We start from the raw sequence: 24,983 nt of genomic DNA, 5'->3' as shown, positions 1-24,983 counted from the left end.
ATAAAGTAGTAATTATATGAGGTTATAGTCTACATATTACAAAAGAAAGTGATGGTATTATGAGAATAAAATCAAAGATTTAAAAACAGGAAAAAGTAAAATGCTCCTTATAGTTCAAAAACTAAATGTCATTCATTTCCAAGTTACAAACTGTTTACGCCATGGCTTCAAAACATGTCCTGTCACAGACTCACACGTCATAATGCCGATCACCTGTTTACTATCACTGGACTATTAAAACAAACATCTCCAAATACTCATTACTGTAATTTTGAATTTATCATCATAACACTGCCCCTTTTTTCTTTAAATATTTTGACTTTATTTTTGAAATCTCATACAATATATAACAATAGTCCTAATACAACCCAGTCCCCCAGATTATGGGATATGTAGTGACAACTAACTAACTCATAAGACTTTGCGGTACTGGTACTGGATGTCTCACCCTCATCTGCCCAATACTAGACCCCATTTATTATAGAGGGTATTTACCCAGACTGAGCAGGCCACTCTGCTGACCTGCAGGGGCCTCTAGCAGGAGCAGGGCCACGCCCATCAACAGCTCGTCCAATGGAAGCTCCTGTATATAACAACAAAGGTTAGACACAGCACAGATAATGACAATACACACAATCTACTGTGGTGTGTGTTCATGTTGATAATGAGGTCATAATGGCAAAAATGGCGAGTTTGTGCAGAGTAATCCAGTTAAGAGAAAACAATCTAAAATGTTATTAGATCACCTGTTGGCAGGCAGGAAGAAGCTGCTGTATTAAGCTGAGAAGAGGCCGACAGTCTCCATTCAGCTGGAGGCAGCGCTGGCAGGCACAGAGCAGCTGCAGGAGCAGCCCGACGCTCTCGGTCCTCCAACGCTTCTCAGAGGCCGGGACGAGACCCTGAAGCAGAGCGTCCGCGAATCCACACAGCTCCAGCAACGCCTCCACGCAGTCCACCTGTCAGCACAGAGGACAACACCATCACCTCTGAATGCTTTGATTTGTTCCCCCAACAAGTAATAGACCATACTTTCACTCACAACATATTGTTGAGACATAAATTCAGCAGCTGTGTGAAGTGTCAAAAAGTGATGAATTTGCCCATGCGTTTGTAAATGGGGTCGGAGATTTGAGGTTTAGCCTTTTAATAAGTGGTCTTCAAAGTTTTCCAGCGGTTTTCAATCTGTTGAGCAGTGTATCCCGGCTTTGTCAATTTTTTGTGCACTTGTTTGAACAGGTCGTTATTTTTTCCAATAATGTTCAGGACTTTGAGTTCAAGTTCATCTTGGGCGCTGACATTTTCTTTGAAAATGTACCTCCCCATGCAGCCAGAACAGAATGAAGTTAAATGTTTACATGGTAGAATTAAAAAAAATAAGTTTATGAAAAGGTTTAAACTAACCCTCTGAAACCAGTTGAAACTTCAATCGGTTTGGGCCTGGTTACTCTGTTTGACGTGTTTATATGGAGCATTTTTAATCTGTTTCGACTTTTAAACTGATTATAATCAGAATATTAGGCTACATGTAAACCTAGCTAATGAGGCTTTAAGGGGAGCACAGATCTTTTATGATTATCAAAAAAAACACATTAAATGAAATATTAAAAAGGTTGCGGTGGTGAAAACTGTTTTATAAGTGGTACCACATACAGTGTAACAGCACAAGTCAAAGATATTAAATTGCCTAAACGCACTGAACACCAGTGTTTCACCTGCATGTGTGGCACCAGCTGACAGAGGCAGTGCAGGAGGCTGTCAGACACTGGGGACGTCCCTCTCTGGTCCTTCTTCTGGAGGTGTGATCCGGCTCCTGGACGGACGGGCAGCAGCGCTCTGAGGAGACTGTGTCGCAGGAGAGCATGCTGGGGTTGCCTCTGAGGTTCACAGTACAGGTAGCGCAGGAAGGGGGCCAGCATGGTGATGTAGGCTGGTTCGTTCCTGCAGTAAACATACACACACCTTTCAAAAATACAATCCAGTGACACCACATCATGCTGTCTACCACTTGAACACATGTGTACACGCTTAATTGTTATGGGCCGTGGTGTGTGTCTATGTGTTTGTCAATGCTGCATAATAACAGCTGACAGTGGCAGTGATGAGTTGTTTGGCATGGGCTGCTCTTCACAGATGGCTATGAAATTCGTGCAGTGAAGGAGGGAAGTGATTGGATGGGAGGGTTCAAGGCCTCCGTCGCGGCCATGCTAACCTGTCGGCAGCCTGCTGGATGAAGTCATCAATCTCCAGCAGCAGAGCCGGCCAGCAGTCCACTCGGTTCTCCAGGGCCGTGATGTATGGATGAGGGCTGCTCCTGCAAAACAACGGGAAGGAGCAAAAGGCCACATTCACATCACAGAAGCTAGTCTCACAGTTCTGATTTTAATCTCATGCATGTGGCGCATACTTATTTGCTAGATGAAAAGCATCTCCAAAGTAATTACAAATCATCTTGTGGGGAACATGAGTCTCTGCAGCAAATGTCATAGTGATCCTTTCAATAATTGTCATTTCACGTAAGATCCAAACTGTAAACCTCATTGTGGCATCGCCTGGGGACCATGAGTATCTGTACCAACATGAATGGCAATCCAACCAATAATTTTGTAATGAAATATTGTAGAAGGTATAGTGTAACCAGTAGATATTTAAGTTGATGTTCTTTTGCTTTTCAGCTTGCTCCCTGTAAGGGTCGCTGCAGCGTATCATCTGTATCCGCATATTTATTTGGCATAGGCTTTTTACTCTGGATGCCCTTACTGACGAAACCATTTATCTGGGTTTGGGACCGGCAATTAGGAATGCACTGACTCGTGCATCCCCAGTGGCTGGACAGCAAACTGGGGATCAGTGTCTTACCCAAGGACACTTCGAAATGTGGACAGGAGGAGGTGGGGATTGAACCGCCAACCCTGTTCAATAGAAAACCTTCTCTCCCACCTGAGCCACAGCAACATATTAAAGCAGATATATGGGAAAAACTGCTGGAGGAGCAAGAGAAAAAGTCAAAGGAAAGTCACCGCCAGAGCTGCCACTGAGGTCCCCTAGCTCTGGACCTCGCTAACTTTTACCACAGGCTACTTCCTGTTTGGTTTGCAAATTCCTTTTTGTATCCTAAGAGATATCATTGGACATCAAGTTATGGGACCACCAGGAGTAGGCTGTGGCTCAGGTGGCAGAGTAGGTTGTCCACTCAGGCTGTGAAAGCGACGGTTAGCACCGGCTAAACAAACGAGCAGCTGCTAGCCTACATGAATGTTTTGTACAATGGAGTTTCGTGAATCTGTGCATTTTGTGGTTAACCTCAGTGTCTGAGCTTAGAGCCACTCAGAAGTCATTAAGGACAGCAGCACTGCAACACTAGGATCTTTTTTATTAATAAATAAAATATGCTTTAGATTTCAGGACGTGACAGTACAGTATGTCAGGGGAAATTCAGCTGCATTATTCTATACATAATGCTAGCCAGTAATGCTTTTAGATTAGATCTACTGTCATTTAGGATGGGAGAAAAGATGATGACTAAGAGAATTTACACAAATGTTTACAGCAGGATGCATGAGAGTTATAGGACAGGACTCCAGACTAACTTTTTCACCATCTTCCCAAAACTCACAAGAGGCAGCACTGACATTGTGAGCACAGGCTTCGGTCAGCCTGATTAATCGGCCTATCACTACTTATGTTTTCTTACTATTTGTGATAAAACAATCATTTAAAATCAGGTGTTTCTCAATACCACCATTGCCAAGTTTTCCCATTCTAGACCTGTCCCGTCAGACAGCCTCAATTACTCTTGAATTTGCAAACCCATTAAGTCCAGACAAAACACTGAGGTCAAATCCAAGGTGATGCCTCTGTGTATTGTCAAGGTTCCAGCCCACAGACAGGCCAGAGGTTAACACAACAGGGTTGGTGTGTGCGTGTGTGTGTGTGTGTGGGGCAAACACCTCCATCAGGTCCACTTAACCAATGCGTTCCATCAATCACCACGTATCTAAGCGTAGGAAGGAAGTTCAGTGACTGAGCATGTCTGTGCCTGTGACAGCCTGCAGTGTGGCTCAGACATGGACTACTCAGAGGCCGAGTTCCTCCCCTCCTCCTACTCTTCACATGGCGTAATCTGCCTGCCCATCTCTTCCCCCGCCTCCTCAGGTTCCCCCGTGGCCGTCTCCAAACCCTCAGCTTCAATGCAGCTCCCATCCATCAGCCCTCTCATGCCGTTGACTACTTTTCAGCTGCCACACAAAGGAGGAGGCAGGAAGTCAAGGCAGGGGCCTTCCTTCCTTTTAGTTCAACTCCAAGTTCACAGCTGAATCAGAGTGCTGGCAGACAAATGGGCCAGGTAGCATGTGTCTGCTGCAACGCCCAGCTTCCTGGAGATGTCTGCAGGTTACACCAACCTCTCAGGTAAAGACCTGATTTACTATCTGAAAGCAGGACAGCAGTCACTAAAACATTACCCTTCACAAATCTCTGGCAGCTGTCTTTAATCTGTATGCTATCTTTGAGCAATCTGTAACAGACAACGCACGACAACTTCCTTACAAATGACCAATATACAGTGAGCACTCCTCACTCAGCAGTTAGACGGTATCTGGCTAAAGTACTCATCCTGAAAATGCAATGGTATTCTAACAAAAACAATGAGCTCATCTGTGTGCTAACAATGGTAGCACAAATACAATATGTCTCACAAACAAGCACAGACTATTTAAACTATTAACTATAACTATATTAAACTATAGAAAGTTTACTGAAACCAAGAAGCTTTAGTTCCTGAAGCTAAAAATGTCACTCCTCCTCAAGAATCAAATTGATGCCAGTTCTTCCCATTGACTAAGGCTGGCTTAATAACTTACTAAGTACTTTTTATTGGTACCGACTGGTACATAGCTGTCCATCAGAGAGTAACACACAGAACGGCTATCAGACTGACATCAACTATCCACTTACCAATCCAGATTCCAGTCAGTTCCATGATGGTTTTATGAATTACATACCGGTACATATTTTATGAATATGGGATTTTAGGAAGTTCATTAGTAATTAAATAGCTCTACAAAGATATCCAGTAGTCCCCATATTGTTTTGTCTCCCAGAATTCTATGAGTTAGATGTACAGGTGGATATTGCACTGGACCATGAACCTGAGACAGTCTGTAACTGAGTGAGCTTAATAGTTGGCTAACTTAACACGTCCTTAGTTTGGAGATATTTTAATCTCCAAACACAGAAAAGCAAGTCAGCAACTTATAATGTGTGTAAAGCCTGTATTCAGAGATGTTCTGTGTTGTATAATTCTACTAATTTTTGCTTGTTACTCCAATAATAGCCTCGTTCAGAACCTCAGTCAACTTCCTCCTTTCCTGTTCTTAGTTATGCTATATGCTAGGTTAATCTATCCTGAAAAGACAACCACATTTTAAAGAAGGTTTAAAGATAAAAGCAACATATTAAGTTAGCAAAACACTAGTAACTAGGTAGCTAATCAACATTAATCGTAGCTAGCTAGTAGAGTCTGATAGCTCATGTTTGCAAAAAGCTAATTAACTAGCTAGCTTACAACTGATCTAGATTAGCTAGCTGGTTAGCTAGCGTTTTGCTAAAATGAGTTAACAGTGATAAATATATATGTGACTATATATAAATCTGCCGCTTTTATCTTCCACTAGCTTCACATTTTCCAGACAAGCCTAGCACATAGCATATCTACGTACAGGAAAGGAGAAAGTTGACCGAGGTTCCAAATGACTCCTCAACAATTCATCATGAAAATTAGAATCTTTTATTTTTATGACTCCTGAATCAATTTTTATTTGTTCATTTGTATTTAAAAGTAGCATAAAGGGAATAAATCCCAATTTCATTGTACAACCTTGAAAAAAATGGGTGGAATTTAGGAAGGTCAATTCAGGAACCAGAATCGGATCAGAACTGAAAAAAAGTGGATTGGTGCATCTATTAAATATCGGCTATAGTGATGTTGTGTTAACACTGAGTTTCTGTTGGGGACATTTGACAATTCAGCTCATGCTCGTGCTAAATGCCCAGATGTATTGTAAACAAACCAAAACACAAAGACAGGTGGTTATATCAGTCCACAGTACAATTGTAAGACAGACACATATTTATATAAATGTGTGGATTAAATTTCCCCCCACACCTGAACAGACAGGCCAGATACATTGAGTATGTGGGAAAGCCTGCAGGGGACAGTCAGGACAGACTACACAACCACAGCCAGACTAACAGCACATGAGAAATGAGGTGGTGTGGCGGACTGAACCTTCCCCGATCCTGCTGGGGGCTGAAGTGGCTCAGAGTCTCGGTGGCAGATTGCACGGGGCAGCGGCGAGCAGACGGTCAACAATGGGCACCAGTATGCATCCTCCATTAATCCCGCAGCATTTACAGTTACCCAGCAGTGCCAGACCCAGCGACCAATGGCGGGCCAGACTGACAGGCCAACGGCGCCACCCTGCTGCCCTCGACACATTCATCTTCCCACCGGGGAGGTTCAGGCCGCCAGACAGGAGCAGACAGCAGAGACAGCGATGAAGACAGAATGAGAAAGAGAAAGGACAATGGGAAGGAGGAGAAGACTGTAGGAGAGACAGGAAGAGGGGATAGAGATGTGGAGGAAGAGAGGTTAAGGGGAAAAAAAGCGTCAGGTTGTCAGAGGTAGAGAGACAAACATGGAGAGAAGGAGGGAGGAAGGGAAACATGAAGGAAAAGAAAAGAGACAAAGAAGCAGAGTCTTTTTATCACCCGCTGTAACTGATTAAGGAGGCCCCAGGATCTTGGCAGAGGTGCAGATCTAAGACTGGAGGAGGAGGAGGAGGAGGAGGGAGGAGGAGGAACGGGGGCTCCATCCACCCTCCAGCAGGAGCACAGCACTACACTATGCTCTATCTGCCTGGGGATATTCAACCAGTTAGACTGACCTGTAGCACAGAGAACTAGCATGACTCTGAAGAATAACTGCATTATCAAATCTACACTGTTCTCTTAACAAAAGCTTCCAATGAAAGGTCTGTTTTCATTTATTAAAAACGCAACAACAGGAAGTCTCCACGTTTAACCTGGTAAATGAAAGTGATGCTGCTGATTTTCATTTAAATGAATGTCACTGTCTATCAGTGAATTAGGTCACATAATGGTGATTGAGCCTATGGCCCACTGATGCAAGCATTGGAATATTTATATATTTGCAGTGTTACGAACTGGGTGGCGACATTCTCAAGGAAAATGCTGTATTACAGTCACAAAACAAACTGCATGGAGTGCTGCTTGGGTGTAAAGAAAGGTGACCCTCTTCAGTTAGGAGATCCTGCTAGTTTAGAACTATTGAAGAAATCTAGAGCACTGAAAAGGGGTTTAAAAAGTGATTTAAAAAGCCTTTATTTTCTCACGGCTATTTACTCGTAGTTACAGTTAAAAACCATGCCAACGTGTTTCAGCCATGCAGGCCTTCATCAGGGCAAATACAAAGTGGTTGCCTTCGGACTGTTTCTTATATCTGTTGGCAAGTTACATTATTAGAGTAGACAGGTGAAATCTCATTAAAGACCATGTTCAGCAGAGGACACCACACATAAAAACTCCCACATAATGTCTCATACAATGTCCTCAAAACCAACATTTTTCACTACATACAGGCAAAAAGACACATGACGTTTTCAAAGACTCAGATGCCGGAAAAAACAAATAACATAAGGACAGTTAAAGAAAAGGAAAAAAGGTCCCAATCAGAGCATATGAGCGGAGCGGAGCGGGGAGTGGAAGGATTTTGTGTTGAGCAAGGAGCAGCAATTTTTTTAAAAGGTGGAGCAGAGCCTTATCTCTCGCTCCAATTTCGCTCCGGTCGCTCATGCCCCACCCAGAATGCATCTTTGCACCTGCACGCACACCCACACTATTTTTTTTCAATACTATGGAGTTTAATGTGTACTTCAGAAAAGAAAATGAGAAGTCGTACAAGTTCCTATTCCTGTAAAAGTAACAGATGGGGATAATGTGGAACAAGAAAAGGATGCTGCGACATTGTTGCAGTCAGTAAAGAGTCGTTTTGGATTCTATTTAAATTAATAACTTGTGGTCTCACTGTTTTTGTCGGCTTAAAAACGAAACATTATCCTTATGTCTTAGTTGAGTTGGGTTGTGGTAAGTATTTTTTAAATGAAATGAAAATACGTAGCCTGGGGAAAAACAGCCAAGCTCATGTTTTATTTGTGAATAGAAGATTGCAGGTGAGGGTTGTACGATGCAGGTTTTTTTTTTTGAGCAGAGTGGTGAGCGAATGGAGCGGGATAAAATTTATGATGGAGTGGAGCCGAGTGGAGAATGCGCAGAACCAGGCGGAGCTGACGAGCGGCACAAATTGACAGGTCTGTGAGCGAGGAGTGGAAATTTTCACCCGGTCCGCTCCGCTCACATGCTCTGGTCCCCATTCAAACCAAGATATTGTGTATCTTTCAATGTTTCCACCCCTTATTGAGTTTTCTATATGATCTATGCCTGACATCTTTAATAACCTGCAACTGCTCTGGGGTATTGGTGGTTGCCAGTTGGAATGGCAGGTTTATGTTCAGCCAGTCTTGCCTTCAGTTTACACTGTTTTCTCTGTCCTAGGAAAACGCCATGAGCCCTAATATAGTAGGGTAAACACAGGTGTTACCAATGATACTAATTAAGGCTCAGTTCCATTTAGTGTAGCAGAACCTTTCCAGTGAGCCAACATGCACCTTAGCAGCACCCTGACTCTGTTTGACCTGAATGAAATTGAACCTTAAATAATATCACTGATAACGCCTGTGTTTACCCTACTGTGTGAGGTCACAATGTGACAAAGGTCTGTAGTCTATCCAGATCCAGATGATCTAAATCAAAGTGAAACAGCTCGCATACATACAATGAGTAAACTGAGCTTTAGGCCATGGTGACAGGCTTAGGATTCTGAAAAGATTTTTCCAAAATCCCCCTTGTGTAAATTCAAAAATAAATCAGGAAATCAATATACTGTACATTAACAAGGAAGACTGCTTTTTCTAGTCACTCAGGTGAGAATATTCCAGTAATAATATCATATATCATACCATCACAACCATATCTTATACAAAACCACAGTCAGAAACAATGATACAAATAGACACACAGAGACAATACACACACTAAGACACAGCGTATATGAAACTGACCTGATAGAGTAAGGACAGGTGAAGGGTTTCCCTCTGTCTCTCTGGTCTGCCTGCATCTGTAGCAGCTGTCCAATGACCTTTATCAGCCCCTGGACATTTCTGTTCACAGTTCATGTAAGAAACAGACAGTGTCAACAAAGAAAAAGTCCACCAGCTAGTCTCTAACTGTGTCTGCCTGCTGTTTTCTGCTGAGCAGGTAGTGTACAGTGAGTCTTTAGAGCTTTTTCACTAAAAACAGCAGACTGGTGCTGGAAACAAGGTTGATATAAAAGTAACATTTTTGGCCATAAAAGTAAAAAAATGCTAAAAAACGTCTACGGAGCTGAGGGGAGTGCAAAGTTTATGATAATTATCTCTGTGGATTCGTCACTACGAGTGACTCCTTCCACATTACACACACTCATTAGATCTATTGTTCATATAAAAATATTGCCATGAATTTTTGTCTCATCAAACATCGGCAAAAAGGTCATTCAAAATGCTGACTCAACATTTTCCATATGTGATGAGTCATATCATGTTGAACAGAGAAGGTCACTCTGCAGTTAGACTGATGGGCGGCACATGGGAAGAATTTATGGATCCAAGTCAGCAGAGGGGGCAACGACAACGTGGCAGTGTCCTGTTACTAAAAGCTCTGTTATGTTTCTGCAGCGTTACCTACAGAACATGCTCTTGCTTTAGGCTTGCTGACTTTAGTCAGTGTTTCAATTAGCCTAAACATAAGATGTGAGCTTTTGTCATCATCTATCTTATTATTAGTCCATTTTTAGACGGTGAAAACACTTGACTGAAGCACTTGGACACAGTTTAGTCTAGCTGTCGTCATAAGTCTGTAATTTCAGTTCCTCTTTATTCATCAAGAAGAATACCTAGAATTTCATCTCAAAATTTTACTGAAGTGATCTCGTTTTGTCAGCGATATTACATGGAGACTTACTCACAGTTTTTGCTCCATAAAGTCTGTTTGGCCCCGTCAATGTGTTGCCTTTGTCACAGAGACAAAGGTTGTTTGACGAATATATTCTGTCTCAGTTTTCATTACCAGAATGAACACTGTTGCCTGTTCCGGGAAAGCTTGTTCTTCAGAGGCTTACCAGAAAGGTGCACGCAAACCGTAGGAGCACACCCATGGAAAAACTTTGGGTAATTTACAGGGAATATGAACTCATTCTTTTGTGTAAACTGAGGGCCTGTTTGAGTTTTGATGCACCACAGTAGACATGAACAAAAGCATTGTCTCATCTGAGAATGATTTTTATTTCTAACATACTTCATAGGCTCCTTTTTTTTTTACTAATTTAGAGTTTTCTCCCACCTAAAACACTGTTTTATTAACTCTGTGGTTGTTTTAACTACTTTTCTAACGCAGGACAAGGCTGTTTATCAGAGAGTGAAGGCTTGTGTTTAGGTCTTTGCTGTCTTCTTTTTACTTTATATCTTACATAATTATCTAAAAATGTCTATTTATTTAATTTTCTTCACAGAAATAACCAGAATGCTGAGATATAGGCCTATTACTGTGTATATTTAAGTTTTCTTACACAAAATCAAAATCAAGAAGGCGTAGTGACTCCCTGTGAAGCTTTGGCGACCCCTAGTGGAGGTCCCAAAATCTTTTTTTGCAGAGAGGTACGCATGTAATATTAGACTCAGAAGTCTTTGGATCTGCAACAGGAATCAGCTCTACTTTAACCGCTGTAGTTGTCCTTTAAAACACGCAGGGCTCTACCGATGAACCCATTGACTGACTTTATAGGAATGACGCTGCAGATGAGACCAGGTGTGTGTGTGTGTGTACCTGGAAGAGGGCAGGAGGTTGAGAACGCTGTTTAGGACGTAGTGCAGCTCTGCGTGGCCTTGCTCCACCAGCAGCACCACGGCATTGCAGCAGGCTGACCGCACCAGAGCGCAGTCGCTGCAGCACTGCTGCCACAGAGTCTCCAATGCCGGACCCTGACACACACCAACAACACACACAACTCAAGATTGGAATACAGATTCAGCTTAAAAGGGACCAATATAGTTATTCTGTAGATAAAGAAGATACCGTCCTTCATACTTTACAGTTCATATTCAGGGTTGGAAACGTATTTTAAACAACTTGGCTCTCATTACAAGCAAGTGACTGGTGCTGCAAAGCAACCTGTTGTTAAAAGAAATGGGTACTTCTTGAAAATAAAAGATTTCCCCCCACTGGCATTCTGTGAAAACCTGCCCTACTCTGCCTCTAATGGGCTAGTGTTTATTGCCTTTGTTGGTTCGGGTTTGAAAAATGTGGAAATGTCAAACAAGTAGGTCTAAATAAGAACGATGACCAATGCCACTCCTCTAATCAAATACTAGTCACCTTTCATATCCATTTGGTTTAAACTTGAATAAGCCCTTACTGTATTAGATCATGCTGAAACATCTTGTTAAAACAGGAAATACTTCAAAGCTTTTAAGCCACAAAAAGAATTATTTTGATGAGTAACTAACCTGGGTGGAAGACTGTGTGATTTGCCCATTTGGCCCCTTCTCCTTTAGCACGGCAGCAACAAGATTTCTCACCGTCTGGAAGACAAAGAGCACACAAACATGTAAACTTTTAATTTCAAAGCCCCTACAAGGAACTTTCATTTTGGGTTGATTCTGGTGTCCATTGTGGACCAAAGCGGTAGTGTTTCTACCAAATCCAACCCAGTGCCAGGCATTAAGAAAAACTATACAGATATAGCCCAGTGTTCCCTCTATGTTGATTTTGGAGCGGCGGCCCGGCGCTGTTAAATTTCTGCCGCCACGGTATCAGAAATGGGGCAGACGCACAATGTAGTCCCGGTTGCCTTTTAAATGATCCTGCCGACATAATGCACCCCCGTTGGCTGCCGCTCACATTGCAATTTAACAACAAGTAGAACTATTCAGAGGTTATTGGGGCTGTCCAGTTTAACTCCACATACTGTTGTGTTGATGTAGCTTATTGTCAAAACGTTCGCTTTCTTCAACAGCTCCACCAAAAACGTCACCGCGGTGGGTCCGTTTTAATTGGACAACGTTCAACTTGTCAGTTCTCAGCTCAACGTCCTGATATCAAACACCTGGAAACATTAAAACGGTAAATATATTTGTTTGTGTCTCAGCGAAGTGTCACTTCTGTTTCATACTTAAAACATTTGCTGGCGGGACGGGACGGGACGGGACTGGGGGGTTGTTCGGACAGGCCTGCCCCCACTGCTAAAAAAAATCCTAGAGGAAACACTGTAGCCAATCTGATTATCTTGTTTATTATTGTAGGTCATATAGAGACTGTTTCATAACCAGTTAAAAACTTAAGAAAGGTAATGTTTTAGAGATATTACTATTGGTTTGGTTATCAGGTCTTTTTAGCATCAAACTTTCTGTGGGTTTTGAAAACTGGTGTTGCTCACCATTTTGTAATGGAGCAAACTACAGCCAGCTTCAAGTCGCAGAGATATTTAACACACAAAAAGATTTTGGGTGGAAGCGTCAAACGATGAACACAAGCACCGAGTTTGGAACACTTACCAACACCTCCAAAGCCCAACGATTAACTGATTATCTTGTTTGTTTAGCTTGTACACAAACAGAAATCTATAAATGACACGTAATCATGCATCACTGCTTTTCTTACGACATGTGGCGCACAAAGTCCATGCTTGGCAAGGAAGTAGTGGAAGATGAATGGGTTTATCACAGAACTTGTACCAAGGACACTCCCCGGTGAGACACTGTTTTTAGACTTAGTTGACTCATTATTTGTCAAATATTCACTTTTCAGGTGCTTTTTGATTAGGTTTCAGCACCAAACTTGCTTGGTTAGGTTTAGCAAAATAACATGGGTTGGGTTCAAATAGATCCTTTCTGGTGCCTGTCCATTCGTAGCACTCAAATGCTACACAGGGCGTGTTGTGACAGTCCCTGTCTAGTGTTGATGTGCTGATGTGGTTGACCAGTTATTGTTTTTCCTATGTGTCCTTGAAGGTACCATCAGCAGAGTACCTGGTTCAGGCGCTCCTAAAAGGATAAAAACCCTGTCTCAACTCTGCTCTGGTCTCTCTCTCGCATTCGGCTGCATCCCCGCCAGCAGCAGCACATTCTCTTTGTTTGGTTTCTGCTTTGTTTTCACTTTACAACATTTACACTTCATATTGCTCACACATCCACATTTACATTACTGATGTTACTGACTGACACACGTCACATTTGTACTTATAACCTCAGCTTTTTAAATTAATATAATAAATTCACTAATTTCTTGCCATCTATTGTGTCCTATGCCGTATTTGTCATAGCCTAAGAGCCGGGTTATGACAGTGTCTTGGTGTGAAAAGCAATGGGATTTATCATAACGCATAAATGACAATTCGTGGTTTTAGGGTGAATTAAATGGTGGAACAATTTCTTGACAAACAACAGACAGTGAGCTGCTTCTTGAACTCTTGTGTCATAGTGATGTTGGCAGGTTTGGCACAGTAGTGCCTGTACAGGGATCAGAACCAAAAACCTATGGTCATCTGCCATATCTGGCAAACTGTGACACTGCACAGAGGTGTTTGTGCACAGAAACTAAGATACAAGGTGTTCATAGTGAGCTTTACAGGTGTTGGTAGGTGTAGTTTGAACTTTGGACAGGAGCAGGCCAGCTGTTTCCCTGCTTCCCTTCTTTATGCTAAGATAGGCTTAAATCCTGCCAACTCCTTTAACAAACTCTGAACTGAACCCTTGAACACATTATTAAACGTTTTAGTTTTAACTAAGAACTTAAACTAAGAGTGAAACCACCCACTTGAAAATGGAACCAGGTATCGGAACCTTACCCAATCAGTGGAATTCCCGTAGGGTAACTACACTGAGACTAAAGAGGGATTAGAAACAACAACAGTCACATGAGTGGAGATGGGAATGAGCAACACAAAAGAAGGGGAGAAACATTTCAATCATTGAATCAGTAGCTTACCTGGGCTTGTATAACAGGGCTGGGGAAATCAAAGCGTATTTTCAAACTCTCCGTCATATCTGCCGGTCATGCCTGAAAGCAGAAGGAAGCTCCATTAGAATAAGTGAACAAAACTTAATGACAGTAAACAGTGTTATCATTTCTGTCCTCTCTTCCGAGAATTCAATGTTTTGTCAGACAACACCACAAAAGAGAACATTTCCAGGGAGAAAACCTGGTGCTAGCCTTCTTTTTAACTCAAGAATATCACATATCAGTGGTGCTGAATTCAGCCTTTGAAACAAAAGCTAAGTGATGCAGCCACCTGTTGCTTCGTTCAAGGAAGAAGCACTGCTTGGAGGTATTCAGGGACTGACCCTTTGAAAGCTGATCCCTGCCATGTGTTATCAAATTATTGGCCTGCAGCCATGACATAATTTTGCATTAAATTATTCACAAGTCATCGGGACACCGCCCCGCTCGCTAACTCACAGGTTGCTAAGCAGACGAGCGGCCCATCTCAGGTTGTCTCATTAGTCCCGACAATATGCTGTACAGGTGCTGACCACCAGCTGTCTGAGGCCTATAGACCCCAGCTGCTGCTTCAGAAAGGAAGATTTGACTGTTTTAAATAGGACTGGGGATAGAATATTTTAGAACTTTTTTTAAAACTAGCATTGAAAATCAGCCCTGACTGTCAGATTGCAATCTGGTTTACTTATTTCAGATGATTCTCAAATTAAAGCTCCCCTCCAGTCAGGAATCAGTGTTTCTCCCTGTCCCTACAGTGTGCTGTTTGAATGCTGTCTGTGCAGTCTGACTCTAGAAGGAGGTTTTCACATTCATCTGCTGAAAGTGGAAAGTTTCTCTGTGATCATTGAACATCTGATTTTAAGGGGCGGGGCCTACCAGCATGATTTGTGACATCACAGAAAGTTAGGAAGTCAGTCCTGGTCCCGTATCAACTTGTACAGTGTGATGTAGAAACTTGAAGCCACCAGTGCACATCACCAGTGAAGGAGGAGACATCTTGTGTGCAGCAGGAAAACTTCAGAAATGAACATTTGCATATTCAGAGATTATTAATGACATAGAAGGAGTAGATGGAATTTGAATATATATTTGTTAATACATGTCTGGAGGGGATCTTTAAATTCAAATAAAATTGGACCAATTTTGGAAAGACAACTCATTCCACAAACTAGTTAAATTAGTTAAAGGAAAACAATAGCCATGTTTTATGTGGAAGTCCAATCAAGTGTTGATGGTGACCGAAAAATAGCTGCAAAATCTGTCCTTCTTCATGTGATGCAGTTGGTGTGAAGGAAGAACTACAGGCTGTGTCAGCTCGGCGCTTGAACGGACTGAAGCTACGTGTGAAACAGACTGCAGGAATTCATTTACTTGGCAATGTTGTGTAACTCTGATTAGCACCCAGCTGCTAGCTTAGCGTGCACAATAGCCATGGGCATAAGAAGCTTGCGCGCAATGCATCCTGGTTGAGTGAGCAGGAGAACTCAACTTTGTCAGTCAATATAGCACACAATGAGGAATTTATTGCTTGAATTAACCACAGTCACCATCATTTGGAGATCCACAGAAAATATGGAACACTTTCCCTTTAACTTGCTCCTTTATTTAGACAAAGATAGACAGTTCTGAAGAACATGTTTATACTGCTCAAACTAAGGTTTATAATAAGGTACTGGGTATTGGGTCTGATACTATACTCATGTACCCGTACTTGTAATCATAAAACTACTCCGATCATCAAAACTAGACTATATTAAATTAACTATATTAAATTAATATTTAACAAGAAATCCTATGCTGTCTGACCCAAACCCAACCTACGGCTGCAGTTTTGGGCCGGACCCGGCTGTGGTTGGGTCCAATTGGGTTTGGACAGAGAATCAAAGCTCTAGTTTCAATGGGTTAAACTTAACACCTTTTTAAGACCTTTGTGAATGCAATGTAAAATGCATGTTTGCAAGTATGAAATATATGAATGAAAATTGGTATTGGTTTTATGTCAGTTTGGTTTTGTAGTTGCTACACTGTGATTAATTCAGATTTTACCCAAAAAACACATTTAAAAGCAAGACTGAAAAATGAAATGATCTAAGACATTTTAAGGCCTAAAATTTTGATTATGTTAGACTTCTTAAGACCCTACGGACACCCTTGTGCTGACAACTACTGTGATAATCAATGAGTCATTTAAGTCATTTAAGGCCCAACAATTGCTGCTTCCAGCTGCTTCCAGCTGCTTCCAGCTGCTCCAGCGTGAGAATTTGTTTTCCTCTGCTTTATGTCATTGCAAATGGAACATGTTTGGGCTTGGACTGTTTGAAGACATCTGAAGACATCATATTGTCCTTGTAGAACTGTTTTCTGGATGTAAAGTAACAATTTGGGAATTTAGATGAGCATTTATCACTACTTTATGGCACTTAATATGGCAGAATAATTGAACTGACAAATTCATGATGAATGACATAATAGTCACAGTCTCATAAACCACACTACAATGCTTTTTCCAGACAGAAAATTATAACAAAAAAGAGACAATAAACAAAAACAAAAAGATATTTAGTGGGCGCATTGAGTCTATAGAAAGAAACAAAAATGGATCTATATATATACACAATGCAAAAAGGTTTTCAGTCCGAACTGGGAACCCTTTTGCTCCCTTTTCCTCCAACTTTTCCTTGTGAATCTGTAAACCGATATATTGGTTTAGCATTACTATAAGCACAGGGAACACGAGCTGTGTGTAGCCTAACACTGCCACCCCCTCCCCAAACACAGCCAACCCCCCCCCCCTCCGCTGTTATCTAACTGATAAACCAGCCTGCTTCTCTGTACTGTCCACCACCCTGCTCCCTCCTGCTCGCTGCACACCGGCTCCCACTGCCAGTCAGCTCCACGGCCACATCAACAGGTAAGTCAGCAGCACCTGCTACACAGCTATACTCCACGCTGACTCTACACTGGCACTTTATTACTGTTTGTAGACAGTGTGGCTGTTGGTCATGAAATATTTACATGTCACTATCTGTATAGCTAGCATACTTTAGCTTAAAAGTCTTTAAACTGAGTTATCCATTTGAGGAGGTTGAAGAATATGGGTGGTTCATTTGTCAGTCAAACTAATAAGAACTGTCCTGTGTTCAGTGATACTATCATTTAGAAGTAACTGGCTTCTTCTCTAATTTAAAGGCTTTCAATGGTCAGCTAAACCTAAAAAAAGCAAGTTTGTGCAGCAGACTATTCCAGTGTTTTCTACAGCATATTTACCTTACAGCAAAACAATATAGGCTGGCCTGTACTGCTAGGTCTGCATTAGCAATAGAAGGGAGGACAATGCACCAACTGTGTTGAGCCAACAGTGCTTTAGAAATGACACCAGTGAGGCTTTACTGTGCGACACCCGCCGCTACAGTCTGCACACACCGGACAGGCGCATGGGATTTCTGACGGCCTTTCAGGTGGACACACACAGGCTTTCACAGCCCTGTTGGAGGGTCGTCAAATTACGGCTGTCTCAACAGGCTTTAATGAATTTATATATAATTATAATATATAATATATATAATATAATTAGGGCTTTGCATTGGCAAAAATCTAGAGATAGAATACGTATCACGATACTAGGTACAGACCGATTATTGTCCTGGACGATTATCAGATCAGATTATTATTTTTCATATTAAGTGAATTTTTCTTTCTTTTAAATCTTCTTGCCGATTAAATATATTAATTCAAAAACGTACTTTGGCTCTGACGCCGCAGCCTCTGTCCGTCTAGTCTTGTATCACTATTTTGTAGTTTAGTTCAATGTCCCGCCCACAGCACTATCTGATTGGTTACACCTCACGGGAAATAGCTCATCAACAGTGAATGTTGCTGTACCACAGGGAAATGGAAATTGTACTGCAATATAGTATTTGAGTAAAAGTACCTCGTTAAACTCCACTGCTTTATTGTAGAGTTTAATTTTTACTGCAAATGTAGATCTGTTCCAAATATCATTAATATCTGTATCGGCCTTGAAAAAAACAAAAAAACTATAGACGTCACATTACATTCAGGTACAGAACCATGAGCTATAAAACAGGTCCCTGTAAAGCAAAGGCATTGTTTGTTAGTACAATATTCACCTCTACTGACAATGCAATGTGAAAGGTACTTTCCCCACTACACAAGATAAAGTATCCTTTAGGTAGGTGGTAGGTGTCCGGGAGAGCTGGGCACTTTCAAACAACCAAACACAATAAACAAGGACTGCACATGCACTGTAAGACAGTATGATTGACTGACTCTGATTCAGATGTATGTGGCACACTAAATAGTCTGGTCAAACTGTTAAAATGCATCAGAGGTCATTTTACCAAAGAGCTGAGGGCCTCCAACATGGCCTCCTGCCAACCCAGCAGAAAGCCTTTACAACAAACCCTCATGGGAAATTCTGACCAAACAAGTCCTTTGACCATAGAGTACTGTGGTCTTTATACTGCTGGCACTATTATATATATTTATACTATGGTATACTGGAGCATAGAACAGTATAATCATTAGTATTGTGATAAACATCAACACGTGTTGATAGTTGGGGCAGAGTATGTCTCTATTATAAGACCTGACTTACCCCACACATTACATTACATTACACTATTGCTACTTTACTATTCCACCCGGCAGGTGTTGGAATGAGCACAATGATGCTGCTGTTTTACACGGTGGAGTATTTAGGCAGCCAGTTGTTGTTGTTGTTATTGTTGTTGTTGTTGTGCCCTTTGGTAATTATATTTATGCCGAATTAAAGGTTGCTTCCTGCTTTCCCAGACAATGCTTCCAGTAACGTTTTAATGCATTAAAAGCTTTTACTATACGTAATTGAAGATAAAGTGGACAGGATTTCAGTGGGGTTTAGTTCTGTCTCAGCTAGTCGTGGTATGTATTTTGGCAGCAAGTTGTAGTTGTTGTTTTTTAAACTATGCCCTTTGGTAGATTATATTCCTGCCGAATTAAGTTATTATTTCTGCTTTGTCAGAAAATGCTTCCAGCGGTGTTTTAGCGCATTAAAAACGTTTGCTATACGTAATTGAAGATAAAGTGGACGGGTTTTTCAGTGGGGTTTAGCTCTGTCTCAGCTAGTCGTGGTCCTGATGCTGCCTACGTGTCGTACATACCAAACAAGTCACGTAAGAACTTTAGCACAAACCATTGGTGGACAAAAGGCTACTAACCTACACCCAGAGCCTTAGTAATTCTACCAATATAACACATAACAACAAGCTAACAGGTGAAGTTAGCTGAAGAAGCTAATAACAGCTACACTGCAGTTATCAACACAAATGCTAATGCTATTCAACCGGAAGTGCATTCGGAAGAAGTAGGAGTGTATTTACAGCTGCAGTAGACTGAGTAACACATAAGCCTCTCAGTTCAAAGTTAGTTCAACTTTATCATGTTGTTGCCTCAACTTTACCTCATTCATCCAGCCGCCTGCATAACCCGCATGTAAGTACGGCGAGTACCGAGGACCAAAAGTGACAGTGACCGAGCTGTCACACACCGGGACTACCGTTCTCCTTCATTTTCACTGTAATCATGGTGTAAAGCTCTCTGTGTCATTAATGTGTTAATTAAAGAGCATGTTAACATGTACAGATATATACCAGAGCTTTTGAATGGGTTAATAATTCCCTCATATAATACAAGAGAGTCTATGGCTGCCCACATTAAAATGAACTTATTACTAGTTTGACATTTATTAAATAAGGTAAGTCCCATTGAGATTGACATGTCATTATACCAATAATATAGAATACTGATGAAGAATAATATAACGTTAGCTACATTAGAATAAAATATTGTTGGGAGTAGCAGGTGTGATGCAGTGATTGTGCAAAAAAAATAATCTGAAATTATACATTTTCAAACATGAAAATTAGTTTAGTTTAGTTATTTAACTATTTTTAAAATGAATTACGTCAATTAAAATTATTGGATTTCAAGTTTTTTATGTCATTTCAACAGTTTAAAGTTGTATATTTGAACTTACGAATGTGAAATAAAACGTTTGCTTGAATTATTATTATATTATTATTATTATTATTGATATTGGTAATAACAGACTTCCATCATGGTAACATGCAAAATTGCATATATTATGTGTTTTGACATTGTGATCATAGCCATGCCTGTAGAGGTCCATATCCTGTAACTATGCATGCAGACAACAAATATAAAACAATGGTATCCATAAAAAATACAGTCTTTACCTCAAAACACATCGTAAAAGTTGTATTTCAGATGTCTTTGTTGAAAGTCAGATGTGGGCGATGTATTACAGTCACAATAACAATTTTAATCACACTAATCGTATTTGAATGTTGGCGTTTGACTGCTTTAACCGAACTTGAACGTTTCATATAAACTGTTAAAGCATGCTGTATTCGCCGGTTTTCCCCTGGGACCTGAAGGCAACATAATTACAGGACGGTTGCGGCCACCTGATTGGAGGTCCATATATCTGCTGTTCTCTTATTGGCTCTTTGGGTCTCGTGCTCTGTCTGCAGCCCCAGCGGGTACACCAAGCTGCGCGTGCGCTTTGCCCCTCAACGTCGTTAAATTAGCAGCATTGATGCGGAGAAGTAACGGAAACGGGAGAATTTGACATTCAAAATAAAATAATGGAAAATCGTAGATAAGCAGAAAAGAATACGGTATACTTTATCTTAATTTCTCTGAAGGCAAAGATGTATTACTAACTGCTGCAGGTACACATGGCACAGCACAAACATCCCATATACAAATTGATTGGCAGATTAAGCTTAAAAAATGTTTTAAAGGAACATGAGAGCAATGACTTATCTATTAATGGATATGGGCTCTACAGTATCAGTAGAATTTAATATCAATTGACTGTACAGACAGACTGAGTGTATTTCCTCCAAGCCAAGTCAGAAAATACATTGTGTTGTTTCAGGTTTGGGCCCTTTGTCATTACACGATTAGGGGCCCATGGAGGTCTTAATTCAACCATGCTGGTAATTCAATATTGGGAACACAGGCATGCATTAAGAAACCTGCATTGTAACATCTTAGGCAACTGAATAAATAACAATATAAGAAATAAAAAATGAAAAAGTAAAATATTTTCTAAACAATTTTAGAGCTTGTATTGGATATACCTAGTCCAATTTAAGGAAGGGGCTATTTCTCAAATCCTGGCTGTGGCTGAAGCATAGTAACATGCTCTGTAGTATACAAAATGCATGTACCTTGGCATTTCAAAGCAAATCACCTAATTCTCCGATTGGGAATGGCATTGCTTTCGAGGGGTCGCGCCGCAGCGGGTATTATTTTGAAAGTCCGCGGCGGAATTTCTCTAGGTCATTACGGATGATTGACAGCCGGCGAGCCTTTGAAAGTCTTGAGTGTGACTTCAGTCCAGGAGAGACCATGTCCGCCGTCATAGGCAAACTGTGCTCACCTCTGCTCTCATTCAAAACTAATTCTCCATGAAATAACAGTAACGCGGGGCCTCAAGGATGGCCAACTCGGTGAGTAGCCACTTGGAGGATTTGCTTGCCAGTCCGGTGTGAAGGGGTATATTTGGACATTTTGCTGTTTTGTCACACCGGTGGAGTCGGTGGTTTTTACTCCGTAACGAGGATTTTCAAGCCGCACAGCTAGCTAGAACCGATACGTGCAGCTACCTCCTGAATGAACAGCGTAATGCAAAACTCAGTTCAAAAACCTAACAGTTTTACAATTTCTCCGCTTACCGTCAAAAAACGCGTTTGCAAAGGGACAATTTAAGGCGGTTTAGAGTGATGACAGTCTGTTCTTCAATTCGGCGTTATGTTATACGCAATGCATAAAGTATCACGTAATTCGGGTAAAATTTCAACTTTCCCGAGGGGGCTCCTTGTTATTTTTATTACATTATCGTTTAATAGGCGCGGACCGTTACCAAGTGGTTGAAAGCAGGGGCAAATTTCAATAGTATAAAGTTGGTGGAAATGTTCGCTGCTTCATGCGTAGTATATATTCAGAATTTACCTGTCGACCTTAGCCAATAGATAAAAGTCGTAAGTCAGGTTCTTGCAGGTGTGTAAGGGTTCACGGAAAGCAATATTTCATTAAATTGGCAGATTTTTGAATGGAGTTCTCAGTGCAGGAAGATAACGGGCCGGGTGGAGGGAAAAAAATGCAGTAAATGGAACATGTCAAAACCAATAAAAGGTTTTATTTTTTGAGTGTAAAAATCTTGAACCAGAAATGTATTTGTTTGTCTTTTTAAAATGATTTTTTAAAAACTTGTTTTAATTGGAGCAGTAACCCAGCATCATTCTATCCCACAGGGTGCTGTTCAGGTGAAACTAGAACTTGGTCACCGTGCCCAGGTCAGAAAGAAACCCACTGTGGAAGGCTTCACCCACGACTGGATGGTGTTTGTCCGAGGACCAGAGCACAGCAACATCCAGCACTTTGTGGAGAAAGTAGTTTTTCACCTGCACGAAAGCTTCCCCAAACCAAAAAGAGGTAGGAGACCTGCTGCTCCTGCTTTACCTTTAGCCCTTTGTTTCATGTTTTCTTTGACACTATGTCTTCAAACTGCTGAGTTTGCCTGTGTTGTGAGAGGGGGGAAGCCTTCAAACAAGTGAGCAGGGTTCAAACCCTTATATGTGCAAGCATTCACAGTGCTTATATGTGGGCTGTTAAGTCCCTGCAGCCGACTCTGACCTCTGACAATGAATTTCCTTGTGTTTTGTTGTATTGTGGAGAAAAAGCAGCGGGTTTTGGTTCTGTGAGCAGTAGCAGTAGCACATACTAACTATATATTGGCAAATGAAACAAGCGATGTGTGTCCTTTCTCTGTAATTCTCAGAAGGCAGACTGGAAGGGCTGGAAATAATGTTTAATGATGCAAAATGCGTTTAACAGTGTGTTCAAGTCTGCTCGGAGCGATTTAGTGTTTCGTCTTCCAAATGTCGCCGTGTGTGTGTGTGTGTGTGTGTGTGTGTGTGTGTGTGTGTGTGCAGAGCTGCTCCATTTGGGAATTGTAAAGGTAAAGCAGTGACAGGTGTAACTCGTGTTGGTTGCAGCCCTGCAGGCACTTAGCTGCCAGTGAGCCTCAAACACAAGTGAGGCAAAAAGTCTTTAAAGTCGAGACTAGACTGATAATTGCTATTCACCATCGCAAATGGATGCACTGCCATGTCAAATTGTGCACGATTATTGTCTCAACTAATCATTTTGTCTTTAAAATGTCAGAAAATGTGAAAAATGTCTGTTTCCCAGAGCACAAAGTGGATGTTTTTATCAGGCAATTTCCAGTTGACAATCACATGACGCAAAGAAAAGCATTGAATTTTTTAATTTAATTGCAATTGATCTATATAGATACATTTTCATTTGCTTGGCTCATTAATCAATCAATAATCAATAATCTGTCTGTTATTTCTCGATTCATTTTGTTGCAACATTGTCACTAATTTTTGTAGCTCTAGATTGTTCGGTGAATCCACAGTGAATCTCACCACTACAGTGAAATGTTGACTGTTTCTGTGCAAGCGTCTGCATGAAAACGTCTGTGGGCACCTCCAGTGTTGGATCGACCAGTGTATTCTGTGTAAGCTCTCATGCTGTGTTCTGATTGGTTGGTTGGTGGACGTGTGTGGCAGCAGCAGTCACATGGTGTGAATTTGTGACGGGCTGAATCTGGTGTTATCTCACTGTGATCTTGGATTTCACTCTTTGGGCTTCATTACCAGCGTTTCTGTCGTTATTGTCGTCTTTGTGTCTTCTCGGACAGCCAGTGTGTCAGGGCCTTTAGTCCTTATGACCGACGCCGAGACTGACGCTGGTCATCATCGATGTTGATTCCTCTTGTTGTTCCTCGTGTAATTACACATCATGCAGGCTGCTCGGCAACATTTGACCTACAGTCTTCAATATTGTAGCAAATTCTCTTTTTCTCCTTCTTCATATACATGAATCCGGTCATCCGTTTGTGTGTTCCGCCATCTATCGTATAGATTCTATGACAGCAGCAGCATCGGTCGCCGGATTGACAACATTAGGCAGCAGCCCCCAGTCACTAATAAAGGTACCTTTTTATATGGATGAAAAATGATACATATTAGTGAGACATTTGTTGACGACAGTAGCCCGATATAGAGGGGGAAAAATGACCACTTGACCATCCGCCACATTTCAAGTAGGGGTGTAAATATCGGAAACTATCGTATTGCGGTATATTGTTTTGTGAGATTGTATCGGTTCTCAAAAACACTGTAACCCTTCCTTACTGGGTAATGTAATACTACTGTACTAGATAGCTAGCTTATTTAATCAAGAGTTGCTTTAAACCAGTTATATTTGTTTTTTCATTGGTATTCATGATGATTCAATGAGTGGCGTGCCATGCGAGCATTTCTGCACAGGGAATCTATGTACAGTGAATGGTCATTCTTCATGAGGGAAAGTTTTCCACTACTGTTGGAGCAGCTGAGAACTGCACCGGTTCTTCCTGATTTCATAGACATTGTTGTAGAAAGTAACATTACATAGAAAGTCGAGAAAAGTAGAAAATTGTTCACTTCTCAGAACAGCGTGCATTCAAACACGCCGTAGGGAGACGCCACTGCAGTAATGGCAACTTGTTTCCTTCCGATATTTCCCTGGTATTGATGTTAGGATCAGTATATTGGTCTGTCAATTTGTGCCCTTTAAAACATTTTGAAGTAAACTTTTAAGTGTCTGCAATAGTTCCTGGACTTTATTTCAAGTGCTGCATGATACGGTAAAACCATCATATTGCGATTGCT

At 41.3% G+C, this 24,983-nt stretch overlaps 2 protein-coding genes across 6 annotated transcripts in view; one reads left to right on the top strand and one right to left on the bottom strand.

Moving 5' to 3' along the window:
* The window catches only part of focad (focadhesin), a 44,900-nt gene extending 24,355 nt beyond the window's left edge, over positions 1 to 20,545 (bottom strand). Inside the window, exons 1-10 of one of the 3 annotated variants that reach the window (XM_051428525.1) lie at positions 19,631 to 19,724; positions 15,046 to 15,184; positions 14,158 to 14,229; positions 11,679 to 11,753; positions 10,999 to 11,153; positions 9,198 to 9,296; positions 2,210 to 2,311; positions 1,713 to 1,938; positions 747 to 956; positions 496 to 583 (exon numbers count right to left, since the gene is read on the bottom strand). In XM_051428525.1, coding sequence (XP_051284485.1) covers positions 496 to 583; positions 747 to 956; positions 1,713 to 1,938; positions 2,210 to 2,311; positions 9,198 to 9,296; positions 10,999 to 11,153; positions 11,679 to 11,753; positions 14,158 to 14,214 — 1,012 coding nt within the window. In that variant the 5' untranslated portion in view covers positions 14,215 to 14,229; positions 15,046 to 15,184; positions 19,631 to 19,724. Of the gene's footprint in view, positions 1 to 495; positions 584 to 746; positions 957 to 1,712; positions 1,939 to 2,209; positions 2,312 to 9,197; positions 9,297 to 10,998; positions 11,154 to 11,678; positions 11,754 to 14,157; positions 14,230 to 15,045; positions 15,185 to 19,630; positions 19,737 to 20,426 lie in introns of those variants that run through there. The other 2 variants (XM_051428527.1, XM_051428526.1) reach the window with 2 other exon arrangements.
* Positions 20,546 to 21,579: 1,034 nt separating this feature from the next.
* Positions 21,580 to 24,983, top strand: part of mllt3 (MLLT3 super elongation complex subunit) — a 55,831-nt gene continuing 52,427 nt past the window's right edge. For all 3 annotated transcript variants that reach the window (XR_007888272.1, XM_051428558.1, XM_051428557.1), the window contains exons 1-2: positions 21,580 to 21,710; positions 22,515 to 22,695. Coding sequence is in view for 2 of the 3 variants with exons in the window: in XM_051428558.1 (XP_051284518.1) it covers positions 21,699 to 21,710; positions 22,515 to 22,695 (193 nt within the window). In the remaining variant the exon portion in view is untranslated. The remainder of the gene's footprint in view (positions 21,711 to 22,514; positions 22,696 to 24,983) is intronic.

The sequence above is a fragment of the Dicentrarchus labrax genome, unplaced genomic scaffold (assembly GCF_905237075.1).
Source record: "Dicentrarchus labrax unplaced genomic scaffold, dlabrax2021, whole genome shotgun sequence".
NCBI classification, from domain to species: domain Eukaryota; kingdom Metazoa; phylum Chordata; class Actinopteri; family Moronidae; genus Dicentrarchus; species Dicentrarchus labrax.
Note: the sequence above shows the minus strand (reverse complement) of the source record. Positions and strands in the feature narration are given on the sequence as shown.